The following is a 20,398-nucleotide window of genomic DNA, read 5'->3' as shown; positions in this document are numbered from 1 at the left end:
CCAATTTGTGACTCCTCTAATCCCGCCTTTCTCATGATGTATAATTTTGCCACCTTTGCTTAATCTCTTCTGCTTCTGTGAGGTCCCTACCATTTTGGTCCCTTATCATACCCATCTTTACATGAAACGTTCTCTTCATATCTCCAATTTTCTTGAAAAGATCTCTGGTCCTCCCCATTCTATTGTTTTCTTCTATTTGTTTGCACTGTTTATTTAAGAAGGCATTCTTATCTCTTCTAGCTTTTCTCTGGAATTCTGCATTCAATTGGGTGTATCTTTCTCTTTCTCCCTTGCCTTTCACTTCCCTTCTCTCCTTAGCTATTTGTAAAGCTTCCTCAGACAGCCATTTTGATTTCTTGCATTTCTTTTTCTTTGGGATGGTTTTAGTTGCTACCTCTTGTACAATGTCGCGAACCTCCGTCCATAGTTCTTCAGGCACTCTGTCTATCAGATCTAATTCCTTAAATCTATTTGTCACCTCTACACTCTGCACTCTCCCACATGCAGCCAGCTGGGTGACCTTGGGCTCGCCACGGCACTGATAAAATTGTTCTGACCGAGCAGTGATATCAGGGCTCTCTCAGCCTCACCCACCCCACAGGGTGTCTGTTGTGGGGAGAGGAATGAGAAGGCGACTGTAAGCCGCTTTGAGCCTCCTTCGGGTAGGGAAAAGCGGCATATAAGAACCAACTCTTCTTCTTCTTCTACTGTATATTCGTCGGGGATATGATTTAGTTCATACCTGAGTGGCCTAGTGCTTTTCCCTACTTTCTTCAATTTAAGCCTAAATTTTGCAACAAGAAGCTCATGATCTGATCCACAATCAGCTCCTGGTCTTGTTTTTATTGCCTGCATAGAACTTTTCCATCTTTGGCTGCAGAGCACATAGTCAATCTGATTTCTGTGTTGACCGTCTGGTGATGTCCATGTGTAGAGTCGTCTCTTGGGTTGTTGGAAAAGAGTGTTTGCTATGACCATTGTATTCTCTTGACAAAATTCTACCAGCCTGTGCCCTGCTTCATTTTGTACTCCAAGGCCAAACTTGCCTGTTATCCCGGTTATCTTTTGGCTTCCGACTTTAGCATTCCAATCCCCCATGATGATAAGCACATCATTTTTTGGCATTGCTTCTATAAGGTGTTGTAGGGCTTCATAGAACTGATCAATTTCATCCTCTTCAGCAGCAGTGGTTGGGGCATAGACCTGGATCACTGTGATGTTGAATGGTTTGCCTTGGATTCGAACTGAGATCATTCTGTCATTTTGGGGATTGTATCCCAAGACAGCTTTTCCTACTCTCTTATTGATTATGAAGGCTACTCCATTTCTTCTGCGAGATTCTTGTCCACAGTAGTATACCTGATGGTCATCTGAATTAAATTCACCCATTCCTGTCCATTTTAGTTCACTGATTCCTAAAATGTCAATGTTCAGTCTTCTTATTTCTTGTTTAACCACGTCCAGCTTGCCTTGATTCATGGATCTGACGTTCCAGGTTCCTATGGAATAAAAATCTTTACAGCATCGGACTGTCTTTTCGCCACCAGTTACTTCCACAACTGAGCGTCCTTTCGGCTTTGGCCCAGCCGCTTCATTCATTCTGGCGCTACTCGTACTAGCCGCCTGCTCATCCCCAGTAGCATATTGGACACCTTCCGACCTGAGGGGCTCATCTTCCGGCGTCATATCGTTTTGCCTTTTGGAACTGTCCATAGAGTTTTCATGGCAAAGATACTGGAGTGGTTTGCAATTTCCTTCTCCAGTGGATCACCTTTTGTCAGAGCTCTCAGCTATGACCTGTCCGTCTTGGGTGGCCCTGCACGGCATAGCTCATAGCTTCACTGAGCTACGCAAGCCCCCTTGCCACAACAAGGCAGCGATCCTTGAAGGGGGTTCTCCACCATTAGATAATGCTAATTCCTTTGTATTTGCAATATTTTTGTCAACATGTCCCTCACAATGGGAGAATTCCCGGAAGGACTAAAAGAAGCAGTGGTACGCCTATTGTTGACAACTACCGACCCGTCTTCCACTTAGCTTTTTGGGGGAAGTTTGTTGAAAGGACTGCCACGAACCAAATATCAGCATTCCTGGAGGAAACTTCTGCCCTTGACCCATCCCAGTCGGGTTTCTGGCCTGGCCATGGGGTCACACTGACAGACGACCTCCATTGCCAGCTAGACCAAGGCGGATCAACACTGCTTGTACTACTAGAACTCTCAGCAGCGTTTGACATAGTCGATCACAAGCTTTTAGCTCACCGCCTCGCCAGTGCCGGGATACTGCCTCTCACTATGATGTCTTGGGGCTGTGTTTGATCTCAAGAGTATGGCCAGGTTCTCAGTTATTAGCAATTTTCTTCTATTTAAATGTGTTTTGTATTTGTTAAATGATAATTAAACTTTTTTTAAAAGATGATTTTTTTCTTGGTGGACAAAATAATATACAAACTTTGCATAATTTACTTCGTTGAAGACTAGGTAGATGTTTCAAACAATTATTTCGTCTCTCGAAGACTTTTCCATGATATAAAACCATCCTAATCTCTTTCCAAATACTTAAAAAAAATAATGCTAGACTTTGAATTAAATTAATGCTGCCTGTGTATGCTGACATACTGAAATAGCCTTTTTGAATATGTTTGTGGCATAAAGATATTAACAGGCCTTTTAATTGTAGCATATGTTAGAGAAGTATCTAATTAAATTTAAATTTACTGGTTTGGCAAGACAAGTAAACCATTTGCTTGTAGGAGCCAGTCTTGATTTTCTGTTGTCTCCTGCTTCTCCACCCAGGGTTAATTTGCATTGCATTTGTTATGTGTGTCGACTACTTAGTACCATATGAGACCTATAGAAACTGCCTCAAGAAAACACATTTAGTATCATAGCCGTGTCATTAAAACATTGAGAAAGGAGCTTGGTTTATATTTAAATCAGATACACCTGAACAATCTTCTCCCTTAATTAATGGTGAAGCATTGCCTTTAATAATATGCTATTGCTATAGTATTTTATTAATGGGTTCCCCCCCAAGCAGACAGCTAAATCTAGTAGCATATTAACCGACCTGCATATAAGCTGAGGCACCCAATTTTACCACAAAATCTGGGCAAATTTATGGACTCACATATAAGCTGAGAGTGGGAAATGCTCCATCATCACAGGCTTTCCCATCCAGCCTCTTCCCAACAAATACAGAAAAGTCAAGAGGATAAATAGCTGTAGGTTTTTGTACCCCACTTTTCACTGAGCAAAGGAGTCTCAAAGTGGCTAACAATTGCCTTCCCTTCCTCTCTTGATTCCAGACACCCTGAGAGAGCACTGACAGAACTGCTCTGTGAGAACAGAAAAACCAAACAGTGCCCCCCAGGCCAGCAAACAGTGCAGAACAACAGTACCTGAAGTTAGCAACCTACTGCAACCAATACAACAGCTATCAGACTGAGAGAATGGACAACTCTAACTACAACTGCAGTGCCCCCCCCAAAACAAAACACTGGAATAAAGAACATTGAAAGAAAGAACTGTAAAAATCAACATTTTAAAGAAACACTAGGAGAAAGAAACAGTAAATCCCAAAGCACCTCCAGAAATCCCAACGCATTTCGCTCTTTGGCTTTATCAAGGGATTTCAATTTTCATATTTTGAAAAACAACTTCGGTATAGAGAAATAATCTAACACAGTAAGGCAGTCTCAACAATAGTTATCCGTAGCTAAGGGTGTTCCAGATGTCTGGAAACTGTCTTACTCTGTGTTAGGAGATTACTTCTCCATACCAAATTTGTTGAAAATTGGTCCCTTGATAAAGCTAAAGAGCGAAACGCGTTGGGATTTATATGAAAGAATAAAGAAGAATGGAAATAATAATCACTTGAACTCCCTTCAAATAATCAGTTATGACGTAGCCTTTTGTCCCAGGCTCAGATGGACAATTAATAAGTTCTGTTATACTATTCACAGTTACCTGAATAGTCAGTAAAACATTTATCCATGCTAGTGTCAAAACTATTGATCTGATGAAAACATCACTATAAGGCCTAGGAAGCTGATTTTGACTTATCCATAACAGGATCATTATATTCTTACTTTTTATTTGGATTAATTACGAGGAGCATTTTCAGAGAACCTTCTTTTACTGTGGGATTCTAGTCACTAGCAGGTATAAATCACAGTCTTGAGTACAATCCGATATAAGCAGTCAGGATTAATTCTAACACCTAAATTAGTAAATTTCTCTGATGTTGAAACCAGATGATTATAACTAGGAAGAAGGGGGCAGGATTAAGATGGTTTAAACTAGTGATCCCCAACCTGTGGGCTGTGGACCACATGTGGCCCTTCGACTAATTGGAGGTGGGCCCCGAAGGACGCCTTCTCCACCCCCCTGGCCCTTTACTTCATCCCCCCCCAGCCCTTTACAACACACTTTATTGTTGTGGCATGTCTGTATCTTATTTTGAAGGGATGTTTAAACATTACCATAGCGATCAGAGAGCGCTAGGGCAGTGGTTGAGAGTAGAGGAGTAAACTACCCCCCCACTGGGCCTCAGTAAAAGGCGTTGAGTGGTCCCCGGTGATAAAAAGGTTGGGGACAGTACAACCATGCATCAAAGACAAATGAAAGTGACAAGGCAAAGATCCTGGTGTACATACACCTGCTACTGGGCTCTGATTTTATTATACATCAGGCAAAAACTTTTATAAGGATGGAGGCTGACTTCCTCAACATTTCTTTCCATAGTAACTAATTTACAAACTCTGTTTTGTAACCTTGTTTTATGAGATGCCTTGTTGTTAGGTCCTAATTACAATGTTGTAGTACAGCCGCAGGGTGGGGCTTTTGCTGTAGCTATATATTTGGGGCTAGCATGCAAGCCAGTGTTAGTTCTGCAAGCAAAAAGTTCCAGGAAGAACATGTTACGTTACAGTGATAAAATGTCAGATATAGGGTAAGTTATGTGGGCTACTCCCACACAACTTCTGGTATGCCTATTTATCATGTGTTTATAACATGTTGTATTGTGAAATATCACACTAGCCACATATGCCCAATGTAGGGTACATTATCAGTCGCTAGCCTTAAGAAAAGACAGATCCTTCTTATTGAAGTGTTCAGTTCAGTTAGTTTTATTACGGTCATAGACCAGCACAAGACTTATAGAAATGAAATGGACACGTATGTTGAGGTGCAACCAACCACGGCAATCTCATAACTTAATGTAGTTAATGTGTAAAACTCTTTCTGTTACTCAGAAATGTAGATATTGATGCTGCTTGTGTCAAATAGTTTTTTTAAATTGTCACAACTGATACATTTAGTACTTTGCTCTTATGGATTTTAATCATTACTAATGGGATATCATTAACAATTATTTTAATCAATCTGCTATTTATATGTATTTGAATATTGATAATATACTGAACAAGAATGTCTAAGTGGTATTTTTGAAATAATTCTAGAGAAAGTTGAATGAGACAAATATTGTAAAGTCAAGCGGTTATTCAGGCTTTGAAAAATGTTAGGAGGTGTGAATGAATTTGGAGATTGTTTAAAACATATCATGCTACAGCTGCTACGTGTTTCAAGTATGATCAATTTGATGACAAGCAGGTAATAGGTGAGAAAACTGAGCTTATTTTTTCTCAGGCTGTGAAAATATGTGTATACTGTTATAACTACATATGAAGTGTCAAGTTATTGTACAGAAGACTGGAGGGGAACAGAGAGAGAGCAAATATTAGAGAAAAAAACAGTTGCTGGATGTTTCAGTAGCCTATCTCTGTGTATTGTAAGGGGGAGACTTTATTAAGGGTAGCTCTTGATGGCCACTTAATATTGTTTCATTTCTAGCACTGCTATATGTCTGACAAATTCAAATATCTACTTCATCAATTCCAAGTCTAGCAACACCTAGAACCTTTAATTATTAAAGATGACATTTCACTCAGTTACAGAGAGAGCTGGGTGTTTTTGCGCGTCTGTACAGAATACAAGAACCAGAATGAAAAGGAACGATTGAACAGTAATACATTGAGGAGACTTTGCAGCTCATATGAAAAATGGTGTGTAGTGTGTCTGTTAGCAGTCAGGGAACCTGGAAGTCTGGAGTAAGGATTTAGGAGAGTCGAAGGGAATCTTTGTGGCAGGAACCAAGAACTATGTTGAAGTAATGTGAAGGGACATTTGTTGTCAGTTTCCTAACATTGTGTATGTGTGGGAGGCATAATGAGTTTCTGTGACAGTTTTATGGCTCAGACATTACCTCACAGGAGGATGTTTCTGGTTCAGGATGGTTCATCTCTAAGAGATGAAGGGGTAGCTGCTTACTGTTATAGAGGGAAGTGGATTAGGCTTGGCCATTGACATGGCGAAAATATTTACAACTTGACAAAGTCTAGAGGCCACAGGAAGAAAGTTGCATGCTTAACTTGTCTGGGGAACTCTAGAGTTGCCCGAGATAGAATGAGGGAGCTGGAATATTGAGTATCAGAGGAGACTATAGACATTGTGAACATTTCAAATACTTTGTGGGATGAGAATAATCTGTGGGATACAGTGAATCCTGGTTCATCTTCTGTCTTCTGTTGCAGTCTCACATTGTGACTGTGCTTGTGCAAATAAGCCATGGGCATTTTATTTCCTAGTTTAAACAAAGTTCCTATAATGGGATTCTTTGCCAAGTCTGTGCGTTTGCAGGTTTTCACACCATGCACAATATGAACTATGGGCAGGACTCACTCCTCTTCTTCCTGAGTTCTGTTTCTGCCACTGCATGTATTGGATGTGTTGTAGCTTCACTCCGGTTAGACTTGAATTTGGGCCCTTCTTCGAAACGTCTGTTCAATTGTGATTGATATACTTGTTTCAACTTGCAGTGAGTTGAAGTCAGCAGCCAGATTACTACCTAATTTATGATAATCCAAGGGTATTTTCTTTGCACTCTCTCAAAGCCTGTGGCCCCATGATGGTGACAAAGGTCTTTTTCAAAAACTAAACTAAGTACTCCACTACAATGCCCACCTCAGATGGCCACCTCGTTGTTTTCTTTGCTTGGATGAATCCCATATTCTGGGAACCTGTGCAACCTACCAAAAATGTACTACAAAAGCATGCTTAGATAGAGCATCCTATGAGAGCGGCAGTTCCACCCAGACCAATGTTGGTGGCTTTGGGTCTACAATCAGTTCCAGAAGCTACAATGCTATGAATGAAATCTGGCCTGCCTTCGGTCCTATAAGTTTCAATGGGCCCAACCTCTAAGACTGTTCAAGAAAAGATATGTTCCAGCAGGTGCTGAAACACATCCACTTCCCCTGTTTTGATGGCAAGAGATTCCCAGCACCAACAGTTGGAACCCTCGTACTGAGCACAGGAAATCTAAACACAGAGACAAAAAAAATTGCATTCTAAGGTTACCAAACCATTGGCGGTTTTGTTCTCTGGCCAGAGACATATGCAGCCTAGGGCTCCTCCAAGAACTCCTTTTCCTCGCTTGGACAGAGAGGCATCTTTCTTGGATGCTATTGAGGAGGGTTCTTAAATCATGACAGTGCAAAAGAATTGTTAAGTAAGCCCCTGCTTCCATCTGTTTGGCACCCAGTTGATTTTACTCAGAAATACCTTATGTCTTCTGAACAGACAGCTGGATGAGATGAGCCTCACCAATTCATAGGATCAATTGGGGAACTATCTTTAGAATCACTCCTCCAGGTTCAGAAACTATCTCAAACATCTTACATATAGAATTCAGCTTCTGCGTTAGGCGAAATACCTTGTTTTAGCCTCACTTTGGATTTCCTTTGGATGCTAAAGTATATATATATATTAAAAACCCTGGGTTATAATGCTAAAACACTACTGTGCAAAACTGTTTATTTAAAACTTAGAAAGAAAATTGTAACACGATCATCGGCCTTTTTAAAAAAAAACCAAATGCATTCATTTCCATACTGAAGAGCCTGAATTTGACCTCATTAGACCCCGTTAGAAAATATGAAATTCGGTTTCCTGGGAATTATTTTTCTGAAAGGCAAGTGAGGGGGCAATTCGGGTCTGTACATGAGGAAGTGAATTTCAATGTGAAAATAGACAAAAGACCCTTTAACAATGAAAATCTGAAGAATATTACTAGTGCAGAAACAGTCCTAGTGAGGACTTACGCTTACATGGGAAGCAGATGGCCAAGCTGACTGAGGCTCTGGACATTGAGGCGACGACCTCTGATAATAGACCCCAGGATAACATTTTGGGCCAATTATATCCCAAAGCTATGGGATCTATAGCATTCCCCATTAATATAAGGCTTGATGGAGCTGACAATTCTGATTAGGTTGAAACTGATGTCTGATCGAGCTATGCCAAGAAAGACCAAGAATTTTTACAACGTTCAGCAGGAGTCAGAGAGTCTTTTCTCAAATCATCTGCCCTGTCATCTGTTATTATTGAGAACATACAGATTTGTCAGCATCCAGGCCACCATAATGTCCCTACCGATAGAGAGGACAGGATACGCATATAATTGATGCATTGGGGAGGAAGCTACTTTGAATGTCGGGATAGCTGATAGCAATCATGGAGTTTATCAGTTTTGTCCATGGGAGAGCCTCTTCTAATACCTTGAAATGTTGCCTAAGGAACAAAGATCTCTTGTGAAGATGGTATATACGCCTATCTAAGGTACTATTATATTGTTCTTTAATAATTCACTTATGGTGTGATTATAATTTTACAGATTTTTGAATGTGACTACAATATCAAAATGAGATTTTTTGAAAGAATATCAGGATAAGATGTGGGAACCTTTGTATAAGTAGAAGAAAGCATATCATTATTTGAATTGTTAGAAATGTGATTATTGATATATTATTTTAGTTTTTTAGGGAAAGCCACTGAGGAAAAGCTTGATCCTTGAGAATGGCAAAAGCTATCTAAATACCGTTTTGGCTTGACCCCCATACAGAAGTACTTTTCAATAAAAAGAAAAAAATGCAAGAAAACTGTCATTCAGTTTGGTATCCCTATCCTCAGCAAGCTTTTCAGTTTCTCTTGCAGAAGAGTGAGGGAAATAATCTCCCGCCATTCCCTCAGCAACAAGCTCCTCAACAGTAGAAAGCCTGACTAACTTCCCCTAGGGCTCTGAAGGCTGAGATTTTCTGGTTGGCTGACATCTTGTATAGAAGAAGAAGAAGAAGAGGAAGAAGAAGAAGTAGTAGTAGTAGTAGTAGTAGTTGGTTCTTATATGCCACTTTTCTCTACCCAAAGGAGGCTCAAAGCAGCTTACAGTCGCCTTCCCATTCCTCTCCCCACAACAGACACCCTGTGGGGTGGGTGAGGCTGAGAGAGCCCTGATATCACTGCCCGGTCAGAACAGTTTTATCAGTGCCGTGGCGAGCCCAAGGTCACCCAGCTGGCTGCATGTGGGGGAGCGCAGAATCGAACCTGGCATGCCAGATTAGAAGTCCGCACTCCTAACCACTACACCAAACTGGCTCTTAGACCCATATAGCTACAGATTCATGGGTCCTTTCCGTTATTTCTCAGAGTTATTTGTTGGAATTTACATTAGTTTCTAGTTTCATTGTTACCTCTGGGGCACCTGATATTCTCCTTTCCCGAGCTTAAAGTGATGCTGCAAGAGCTGCTTCTCAAAGGGGCTGTAGCTGAGTTTTTAGAGCGTCTGGAAGTTAAGGAATTCTTTCTGGTCCCCAGGAAAGATGGTGGGCTGCATCGTGTCATGGATCTTCAACAGTCAAATTAGTTTATACAAGATTCAGAATTTCATATGGTCTCCTTGCTATCAGTTATTGAATTTCTTTCATTAGGTTTGCACTCCTAGATCTTAAGGACACATATTTCCATATCTCTATTCACCCATCACATAGACAACTGATTGTGCAAAAGTAACAGCAACATGTAAAATTCAGACATTCCAATTTAAAATTGATGAATGGGGCAGCTGTGATTGATTCATTAAATCTAATTAAGCAGGTACAACTCAGTATTATTTATTTATTTGATACCTATACCGCCCTTCCATATGGCTCAGGATGGTTTACATACAACATGAGGGATACATGGAACAAATTAATATATAACAAACAAATACAACAACAACAATAATCTAAATAACATAATTTAAGTGATCTTAAACAATATAATAGGAACGGAACTTAGCTAAGGCCCTTAAAGAGGACAGACTAGTTCATGCCATGGAGATGATGTCTGAGTGAGGACCGGTTTTTGGTCTCAGGCAAATACTTGGTGGAGGAGCTTCCTTTTGCAGGCCCTGTGAAATTTTGGGAGTTCGGACAGGGCCCTGATCTCTTCAGGTGGAGGCCAGGACAGAAAAAGCTCTGGCCCTTGTTGAGGACCAACGTACTTCTTTGGGGCCAGGGATTACTAGCCAGTTGGCGGTGGCAGAGCGTAATGCTCTTTTGGGGGTATAGGCAGAGAGACGGTCTTGTAGGTACACTGGACCCAGACCACGTATGGCCTTGAAAGTAAGAACAAAAACCTTAACCCTGATCCAGAATTCAATTGGGAGCCAGTTGAGGTGTTGAAATATAGTCCAGATGTGAGATCTCCACATGTATTGGTGAGAATCCTGGCCGCTACATTCTGCACCAATTGCAGTTTCCTGATCAAGAATAAGGGTGGGCCTGCGTAGAGCGAGTTGCAGAAGTCCAGTCTAGCGGTGACCATCGCTTGGATCACTGTGACTAGATGTTCTGGTGCCAAGTAGGGCGCTAGTAGCTTGGCTTGGCGGTGGTGGTAGAAAGCCTGCCACACTACTCTTGTGACCTGTGCCTCCATGGAAAGGGAGGTGTCGAGGATCACCCCCAGGTTTCTGGCGGAGTGGGCTACTGTTAGATGCACTCCATCCGTGTTGGGTAGGCGCGCTTCCTTGCTTGGTCCCTTCTTATCCTGCCACAGGACCTCTGTCTTTGAAGGCTTGAGCTTCAGATGACTCTGCTCAAACCATTTTGTCACTTCTTCCAGGCGTCTGGTTAAGGTTTCTGGGGGGGAATCGAGGCGGTCATCCATCAGGAGGAAGAGCTGGGTGTCATCTGCATATTGGTGGCAACCCAGCCCAAATCTCCATACCAGCTGAGCAAGAGGGCACATGAAGATGTTAAATAAAATAGGAGAGAGGACTGCTCCCTGTGGGACTCCACATGTGAGCTGATGACAGTTGGATACTCTCTCTCCTATTTCAACCCTCTGTCCACAACCCCAGAGGAAGGAGATCAGCCATTTGAGAACTGTCTCCTGTATCCCAGCATGGGCAAGGCGGTGAGCTAGGAGCTCATGATATACAGTGTTAAACGCTGCTGAAAGATCTAATAGTATAAGCAGCGCTGACCCGCCTTGGTCTAGCTGGTGACGGAGGTCATCCATCAGGGCGACTAGCGCCATTTCCACCCCATGGCCAGGCCGGAAACCTGACTGAAATGAGTCAAGGGCTGAAGTTTCCTCCAGGAATGCTGATATTTGGTCCACTGCAGCCCTTTCAACTAACTTCCCCAAGAATGCTAAGTGCGAGATGGGATGGTAGTTGTCAGGCTTCTGTGGGTCAAGGGATAGTTTTTTGAGCAATGGGCATACCACTGCTTCTTTTAGTCCTTCCGGGAATTCTCCTGTTGTAAGAGAGAGATTGATTATTTCCCAGGGGAGCCCCCCAATTCATATGTCATTTGTTTTTAGGAGCCACAATGGGCATGGGTCTAGCGAGCAAGTGGTTGGCCTCGTTGCTGTTAGCATCCTGTCTACTTCAGCTTATGAGAATCATCTGAAGTTACTCAGTGTTCTCTCCAAAGATGGCCAAGGGGCCTCTAGTTCACTTTCTGTATCCAAGGTTGGAGGAAGGTCATGGCAGAGAGTCAAGATTTTGTCTGCTAAGTGACTCGCAAATGCCAATTGGCTATTATTTTGCTGTCTCTCATCAAGAGCAGTGAGGGATTGAACTACCCTGAATAATTGTGTTAGGTGTGAGTGCGCAGACGCGATGCATGTCGAGTAAAAGTTGTGTTTCACTGACTTCACTGCCATCTCATAGGCTTTCATCTGCATTCTATAAGATGCTCTTGATTCTTTGTTGCGAGTCTTCCTCCAAACTCGCTCTAGTCATCTCAGTTCCCGTTTCTTCCAGTGTAGATCCTCAGTATACCAGGGACCCCACTTGAGATGGGGGTGGAGAGGACATCTGGGAACTATCTCATCAATGGCGGCCTGCATCCTGTCATGCCAGTTGCTGACCAGTCCATCTAGAGAAGTATTGGGAGGTATTGGGTCCCACAGAGTATTCAGGAATCCAATTGGATCCATATGTTTTCGTGGGTGAGCTGAAATGTGCTCGATGCCCAACTGAGGGGGAAGTGGCAACCTAAGCCGGGTCTTCAGGGTATAGTGGTCCGACCATGGCACGGAAGTAGTCATAACTGGATCCACACTTGACCCTGCACCGAAAATGAGGTCCAGGGTGTGGCCTGCCTGGTGGGTAGGGCCAACAACAAACTGCGAGAGTCCTAGTGTCGCAATGGCTGACACCAATTCCAGCCCATTGCCAGAGGATGGCAGTTCTGCATGGATGTTAGTCCCCCAGAATTAACAGTCTAGGGAACTGTAGTGTCCCGGTGGCAGCCGCCTCCAGCAGCCTATGGGGGTGCATTGGGTGCACGGTACACTAGCCAGATGGCCAAGTTCTCGGTTGTGCCCCACCCAAGGCCAACACATTCAATTCCTGGGATTTTGGTGCAGGGAGAACCCTGAACGGGTTCTTATCATGGATCAGGATTGCCACTCCTCCTCCCTGCCCCACAGTCCGTGATTAATGGTGGGGCCAGTTTTTGAGAGCAACTGTTTTGCCATCCCTGGTCCAGGTTTCTGTCAGGCACGCCAGGTCTGCCCCCTGCTCTGCAAAATAGGCTTGCAGAGTGGAGGCTTTATTTTTGATCAACCTGATGTTGCACAGCATCAGTGTCGGAGGTGGGTTGTTCACCATTGCCTAGTGACCCTAGTGACCCAAGAGATGGGACAGAGGTTAGAAGGGTCCCGAGCCTGATTATATCTCAAGCCCCTTCTTTTGTCCAGCCTCCTCCTACCGCTGTCTCTGCCTCTTCCCCTTATTATTGGGATCCCTGACCCCTTTTAGTCCCCTGTTGATGTTGTGCCTGATGTTTGTGGGCCATCCATGTCTGATGTTTTGCTGACTCTAACGGTTTAATTCTAGGCAACCTTGATCCCTGGCTTTCTTGCATAGTTTCTTGGGTTTTGGATTAACAGAGGGTTTTGTGTGCTGTGATTGGATTGGGTGAGCTTTTTCCAGGGAGATGGCCCCGATCGTCTTCTATGACCTCTCAGGTCTGCCCAGCCTGGTGTTCTTTTCTATTTGGGGGGGGGGGTATTTTTGTGTTGTGTGTGCTAAATCATGTCCAGGTGGCGGGGTATTTTTGTGTTGTGTGTTAAGTCATGTCCTGGTAGGGGTGGGAGGGAGGGATAGGAGAGGCTTATGGTGCTTAAATTAGATTAGTTTTCATTCCAGGGTTGAGTAAACAATTTGGGAGTTTGGCGTATTTTAGTTCCAAGCAACTTGCAGCCTGCCCATGGCCAACCATATGAAAGTGTCACACTAATATATATATCAGCTGAAGGGTTTGTTTATGAAGTCTGATCTCAGAATCTATGAGCCACATTAGATTATTCGGGATCAGCCATGGTCTGCGACCTGCTGAGATGAATCCCCAGATATATGCTAACTAGCAGCTACAATTTTTCCTTTCAAAATATTTACCCTTGTAGCCCAAATAAAAATATTGAATATATCTAAATGTGTATTTATTAACAATTTTAGTTGCATAGGTATATCTGTATTTTGAAGAAGTATTTTTTATTATGCAGTATCCTTGAACACATTCCAGTATGAATGGTATGTTTCCACTATGGCCCATTATGCACGGCCGCCGAAACAGCGATTTCGAGTCACATGGAAAACGCGGAGGAGGAAGACGCGATGCACACCGGTTATGCACGGGGCGGGGTGCGATGGCGGCAAAACCCAGAGTAATTGATTATGCACGCGGCGATCCGGGCGCTGCTTCTGGTTGCGCCTCGGTCACCCGGAAGCTGCGCTTTCTTCCACGTTTCGCTGACGCGGCTTTTTCGGCGGCATGCACCGAAGCTGCAGCCGGTTGCAGCTGGCACCGGGCAGCTGGCACCGTTATCGGTGACTTTAGTTGCCGCCATTCCACCCCAAATGTGTGCTAAAACCCCTGTGCATAATGGGTCTATGTGTTAAACTTTAGTTTTCTGTTTCAATACATTTTAGATGTCTCTTTCAGCATATCTGTTGAGGGAATTACAATTATTTGTAATTGTGTGGTTCTTACTGTAATTGATATGACAGTGCAATGTTTAAATAACCACTCTGTAAAAAATTATTTTATTATCTCTAGGTACATTTAAAATGTTTTCATCTATAAGCAAAAAGATGATATTCCTTTTTCATATGCTGTTTTATCTGTGGGAAGCCAGCAAAGCTAACAAAACAGTTTCAAAACCCAATGTTGTCATATTCATGGCTGATGACCTTGGCATTGGAGACTTGGGATGCTTTGGGAACAAAACACTAAGGTTTGTTAACATACTTGGTGTGTGGGTGGATTTTATTTATTTATTTATGTATGTATGTATGTATGTATGTATGTATATATATATATATATATATATATATATATATATGTCTAATCTAAAATGCTTTTGATCTAGTGTACATTTGTAGCTTCATGCACTTTACAGATAGAGAATGGAATGATGTGGTCTTTGGGTACCTCATGCATAAAACAAAACCTAGGCACCATTTCTATTCTGCAAAGATATGTAACACTTTGCCTACAAAGATATATTCAAGGCAGTAGCTTTCATGTGCATGCACACTTCCTCAGACAATGGAACACGAGTCATAAGAGTACAGATATAAGGAGAAAGTAAATTAGTAGCAAATTAGTAAATAGCATCATAAGTCCAAACATGCAGTATGATAATTCTTTGCTAGAAATTCAATTGTCTTTCACAAAAACCTTGGGGCTCTTCTAAATCCATTTAAATTAATCATTTTAGAATGGTTAGGATGGCAGTCCTCTTTTCTGTATATGTAATATGTGTATGAAGTATGAAAACCCTAAAAAAAGTTTTGTTTTAATTCAGAACTCCCAATATTGACAAATTAGCTAGTGAAGGTGCAATGCTGACTCAACATATAGCAGCCTCACCACTTTGCAGTCCAAGCAGAGCTGCTTTTTTGACAGGCCGGTATTCAATCAGATCAGGTAAGGTATCTTTCTAGGTTATTTAAGTATTTGTTATTATTTTATGCCTTATTATTTGTAATGTTAAATATTGCAAATCAATTTAAACCAGGACTGTAATTATTCAGCCACACATTTTAAATTTTATTAGGTGAGTTACAATGCATTGAAATAGAGGAAATTCAAAATTTCTATTGATTGGAGCTCAGTATTTCAGGTTAATTTCAATCTACAAATATTGTTTTTATTAGTATTATATTTAAATCAAACATTACTAAGTACACTTATATTATGCAGCCCCTTTAAATGAGTACTTGAAAGGATATCATACAGTAGATGGAGCAGAATTCTTTTATGTTGCCCCAGAGGACCAGACCAGAACCAGTGGGTTAAAATTATTCTTGCCTAAACATCTGGAAGACATTCCTTACAGCTATAGTAGTTCCTCAGTAGAACAGGCTTCCTCGGGTGATGGTGAGTTCTCCTTTGGAAGTTTTTAAGCATATGCTAGATAACCATCTGATAGAAATGCTGATTCTGTGAGACAGATTGTGAGTGGGTCAGCAGATGGGATTGTGTTGGTGCTTGGCTCTTGTGGCCCTTTTCTCCATGCCTAGAGGAATGCCAATCACCACTTCAGGGTTGGGAGGCAAATTTCTTCCAGTTTATACTGGCCAGGGATTCTGTTTGAGGGGGGGTATCATGTTGGCATGGAATTGGGGTCACTGTGGGTGGAATGTAGTTGTGAGTTTCCTGGATTCATCAGGGGATTGGACTAGACCGTGGAGGTCTCTTCGTACGCTATGATTTTATGGGCCTTGTGAGGGAGCCTGAGGCTGCTTGGCCAGCAGAAAGAAGGAGATTAAATGCTCCCTTTGAGCCACTTCACACCCATCTTTAACTCTCTGATTTTGATCCCTCCTTTCATAAAGGGAAGAGCAACACCAAAGGGTTAAGTAGCTGGGTCTGCTGCTCAGCTGCTATTTTAAAATGGTTTTCATCCATTTAACTCTTTGGTTAAAGCCCTATAAATCGCCCAGGCCTGATGGCATCCCGCCAGAGCTCATCACTGATAATGCCCACTGGTGGGCCCCTATCCTGGCAAAGGTATTTTCTGTAACTGACTCTACTGGTCAAATTTACGAAGCATGGTTAAACTCCATCATTTTGCCCTTTTACAAAAAAGGAGAAGTTACCCAGCCTATGAATTACCGCCTTATAGGCTTACTCTCTATAATCGGTAAACTCTACAGTAAGCACCTGTCCTTGAAACTATCTAACTGGGTACTCAGCAAGAACATTATAGGGCCCGAGCAAATTGGCTTTAAAAAAGGCTGTTCAACATTAGACCATTGCGCCGTTCTATCCTTCCTATGTGACAAGTATATAAAGCCTCCAAGCGGCAAACTATTTGTAGCATTCATAGATTTGAAGATGGCTTTTGACTCTATCCTTAGATCGTCTCTGTGGAGCAAACTTGCCAGTCTCAATATTGACCTTCACCTCTTATCCTTGCTAAAAAGTTTGCACTCCAATAACTTTTGTCAAATAAAATTTTCCTAGCAGGGTAATCTAACAAACAAAATATCTGTAAGGGTGGGTGTTAAGCAGGGCTGTATTTTGGCACCTCAGTTATTTAACCTATTCCTACATGACCTCCCTGTGTATCTGGAGGAGGTGAATGGTCATCCGCCTATGTTAGGGTCAAGACCTACCCCCCTACTATTGTATGCTGATGACACAGTGTTATCCAGAATAAGAATTGGTATTAAGCGTTATCTTAATAAATTTACTGAGTACTGTCGGGAAAACAATTTAAAAATTAACTTTGAAAAGACCAAAATAATGGTTTTTTCAAAAAGGCACTATAAATATTCATGGATAATTGGCGGAAATAACATCGAACAGGTTTATCATTTTAAATACCTTGGAATCACTTTAAATTTAATTAACAAATGGCTCATGCACAAGAAGAAAGTTAGGAGTTCCATGAAAGGCCCATTGGCTTTATTAACAAAATTTTACTCTCAAAATCAATCGCGACCTCTATGCAGCGCTGAAAATATATAAGGCCAAAATGGTTCCACAGCTGCTTTATGGGATACCAATCTGGATCGAAGCATTTAATCACGATCTAGAAACACTCCATGCCTCCTTCCTCAGGTCATTATTCCAAGTCCCTAGAAATGTGGCTAATGACATCTTAATTGCTGAACTGGGCCAACAGAGACTTGAAACCAGAGCCTGGTCTCTTACCTTTAGGTTCTGGATCAGTCTTCATTTTAGGGCTCATTCAAATAACCTTTTAGCTGTCCTGCTAAGTGATCCCCATAACTCCAATTGGTCTCATAGACTCTCTAACAAACTCCTCTCATTGGGCTTAGACATACATTCTTTGATGGATCTCGAGGAGAAAGGTATATATAAGTGTATAGTAAGGAGACTAGAAGACATTGAATATCAATCCTTACTGGCATTTACATCTCCATCTTGCTCTCCCCGTGTATGGAATATTGTCCCGCTATATAAAGTTATCCTCCCCTACCTGACTAGTATTGAAGCTTTCTCTGACAGGAAAGCACTCTTATTTGCTCGGCTGAACTCTTTCCCCTCCAATGTTCTTTTAGGAAGGTTTAACCACATTCCTTTAGCGGAGAGACTATGTTTTCACGGCTGTACGGTCCCTGATCTCCTTCCGCATATTATTATGTTTTGCCCTAAGTTTTCCTTATACCGCCAGGGGATATCCGATATTCTATCTTCCCTTCAATACCATAGTAATGAAATGGCAGCGATCAATAAACTACTCGAGTGGATCGCCCGCATTGCAAAATTTTTAGCAAAGGTTTTTAGTATTAACTCCTTGTTTTTAACAAAATTTAGTAACTCTTTCTGATTCTTATAATTGTACCATTTTGTATCTCCTTACCTGTATTGTTCTTTATGCCAATAAAGGCTTTTGTATCTCTCTCTCTCTCTCTCTCTCTCTCTCTCTCTCTCTCTCTCTCTCTCTCTCTCTCTCTCTCTCTCTCTCTCTCTCTCTCTCTTTGGTTCTGCTCCCAGCTACTTCAAAGAGAGAGGGTGCAAAACCAAAGGCTTAAATGAAGTCCCTTCCTGAGTGATTTCGACCCCCTTTCAAGTTTGTATGGGTCCAGATTGGTCCATGGACTGCCTTTTTAGGTTTGTGCCCATCCCTACTTACCAACAGGCAGCTGGCAGAAGAGGAGGTGGGTAACAGGCTAGGTGTATAGTCAGTGACAGTGGGCTCCATGAGAATTCCAGAGTCCCAGCAGCTACCCCACCTCAAGGACTACCAACACTAGCCCAGTAGAAGAAGACATGCGCACACTGGGACTGTTATGTTCCAAATGGTCATAGCTATTAAATGCTTATAACCAGGTAGGATTAAGGTCAGGATACATGCATGTCACCGCACATATCCTCATTCTATTCCAGAATATAAAACCTATCCAAATGCCATCAGGATTTTTTGTTTTGCTTCTTTTCCTCTTCTTACTGACAGTTCCCATCAATGTTTCTTGGGTACCAAGGAAAAATAAGCCTGTTTATTTACTGGCTAATATTTTTCTACATACTAAGGAGACTACTGATTTCAAAAACCTCCTATGTTCTTCCTTAGGATCCAATGGCACCCAAAAACAACATTTGGATGTGCTTAAAGGATTGCAGCTGGAACAGGAAAGACTCGTTTCTTTGATGGTTGGCAGCACACCATTATCTACATACAATGAACACTTGATAAAGTTTCCAAATGTTTACCCGATGTAGTGTTTCTTTAATTGCAATCATATCTTGCTTATACTGTTTATAAAAGAAGATTTTTTTTCCCTTATCTTTTCCCAAACATCTCATTTATCTCACACATGTCTGCTGGCATAAGGTCGAGGAAAACATCTTGGTCATATGCTATAATTAAAAAACAATATTATCAAACAGTTGATACCTAGTTTGTGATAAAGGTAATTATGTTCAAAAGTAAAACAAAGAGAAATTTCCTGACAAAAATGTAAGGTGGAAGAATTGCTTGTTTCTTACTTTGATATCAATAATCTTTCAATGTCATAGAATGGTGTTTACAACTCAATGGGTATATTCAATATATAACGGATATTTTGTAGTTATTACAATAAATATTGATTTGTTTCTTTGTTTTGAAGCATATATATATTATGTTAATGAACACTTTTTTTGCTTTAGCTTTCCAAAGTTTTTTTCTTTTCTTTTCAGGTATAGCCTCTATACATCGAAGTGGAGTGTTCTTATTTTCTGGTTCTTCTGGTGGATTGCCTTCTGAAGAAACAACATTTGCAAAACTTTTACAACAAAAAGGTTATTCTACAGCTCTTATAGGTATGATGATAAATATGTGTTAGTTGGTATTTCGTGTTCCTACCCAGTAGGCAATATTACATAGTTTGCTTTCTATTGATTTTTTTCTGGTAGTTTGGCTTCTGTTGACTCTTTATGTAACACAGCATATACATTAATACCTTTTCTTTCATCCAGTAAAAGCTCTATGATGCATAGTTCTTGGGTCATGAATAGTTATTATAAATCATTAATAGACAAGTTTTAAATAATTTTTTATTGCTAGGGTTTTTTTGGCAGGGGGGTTCCTTATCAGCAAGTAGAGATGTAACAATCACATCTGTAGATTCTGAATATATAAAGTTGCTAGTGATAAACCTGTAAGTGGTGAGACTCTATACATAATTTTTCCTCTGATTTTGGCCTTTGAAAGGACTTGTTGGGTCCATGTGGTATTAGATAAAGATTTTATTAGCTACTAGTTTAGATAAAAGATGCACCTTGATACTAATACTATCTGCTCTCCAGTTTATAAACTTACTATGCCAATGAAAATCTTTGTCTTGTCAAACAGTGAGTAGGATCCCCACTAAGTCCACTATCCCCATTCTGGTGGACATTGGTTAGTCACCATAATTTATGTGCCTGAGGGTCATTGAACATTGATTGTAAAAGCAACGAAAATGCAGAAAATGCAACAATATTGATTACGAAGCTACAGCAACTGCCCTATAGAGTCAAAACGTTCAGGGCAGTTTAACT

General features: G+C 41.4%; 1 protein-coding gene across 3 annotated transcripts in view; it reads left to right on the top strand.

Moving 5' to 3' along the window:
- The window catches only part of STS (steroid sulfatase), an 86,914-nt gene that overhangs the window by 10,890 nt on the left and 55,626 nt on the right, over positions 1-20,398 (top strand). For 2 of the 3 annotated variants that reach the window (XM_077343296.1, XM_077343298.1), the window contains 3 exons: positions 14,456-14,633; positions 15,207-15,328; positions 19,556-19,678. In XM_077343296.1, the coding sequence (XP_077199411.1) occupies positions 14,456-14,633; positions 15,207-15,328; positions 19,556-19,678 (423 nt within the window). The remainder of the gene's footprint in view (positions 1-14,455; positions 14,634-15,206; positions 15,329-19,555; positions 19,679-20,398) is intronic. The other variant, XM_077343297.1, reaches the window with a different exon arrangement.

The sequence above is a fragment of the Paroedura picta genome, chromosome 6 (assembly GCF_049243985.1).
Source record: "Paroedura picta isolate Pp20150507F chromosome 6, Ppicta_v3.0, whole genome shotgun sequence".
NCBI lineage: Eukaryota > Metazoa > Chordata > Lepidosauria > Squamata > Gekkonidae > Paroedura > Paroedura picta.
The sequence above is the reverse complement of the archived record's forward strand: the minus strand, read 5'-3'. Positions and strand labels throughout refer to the sequence as shown.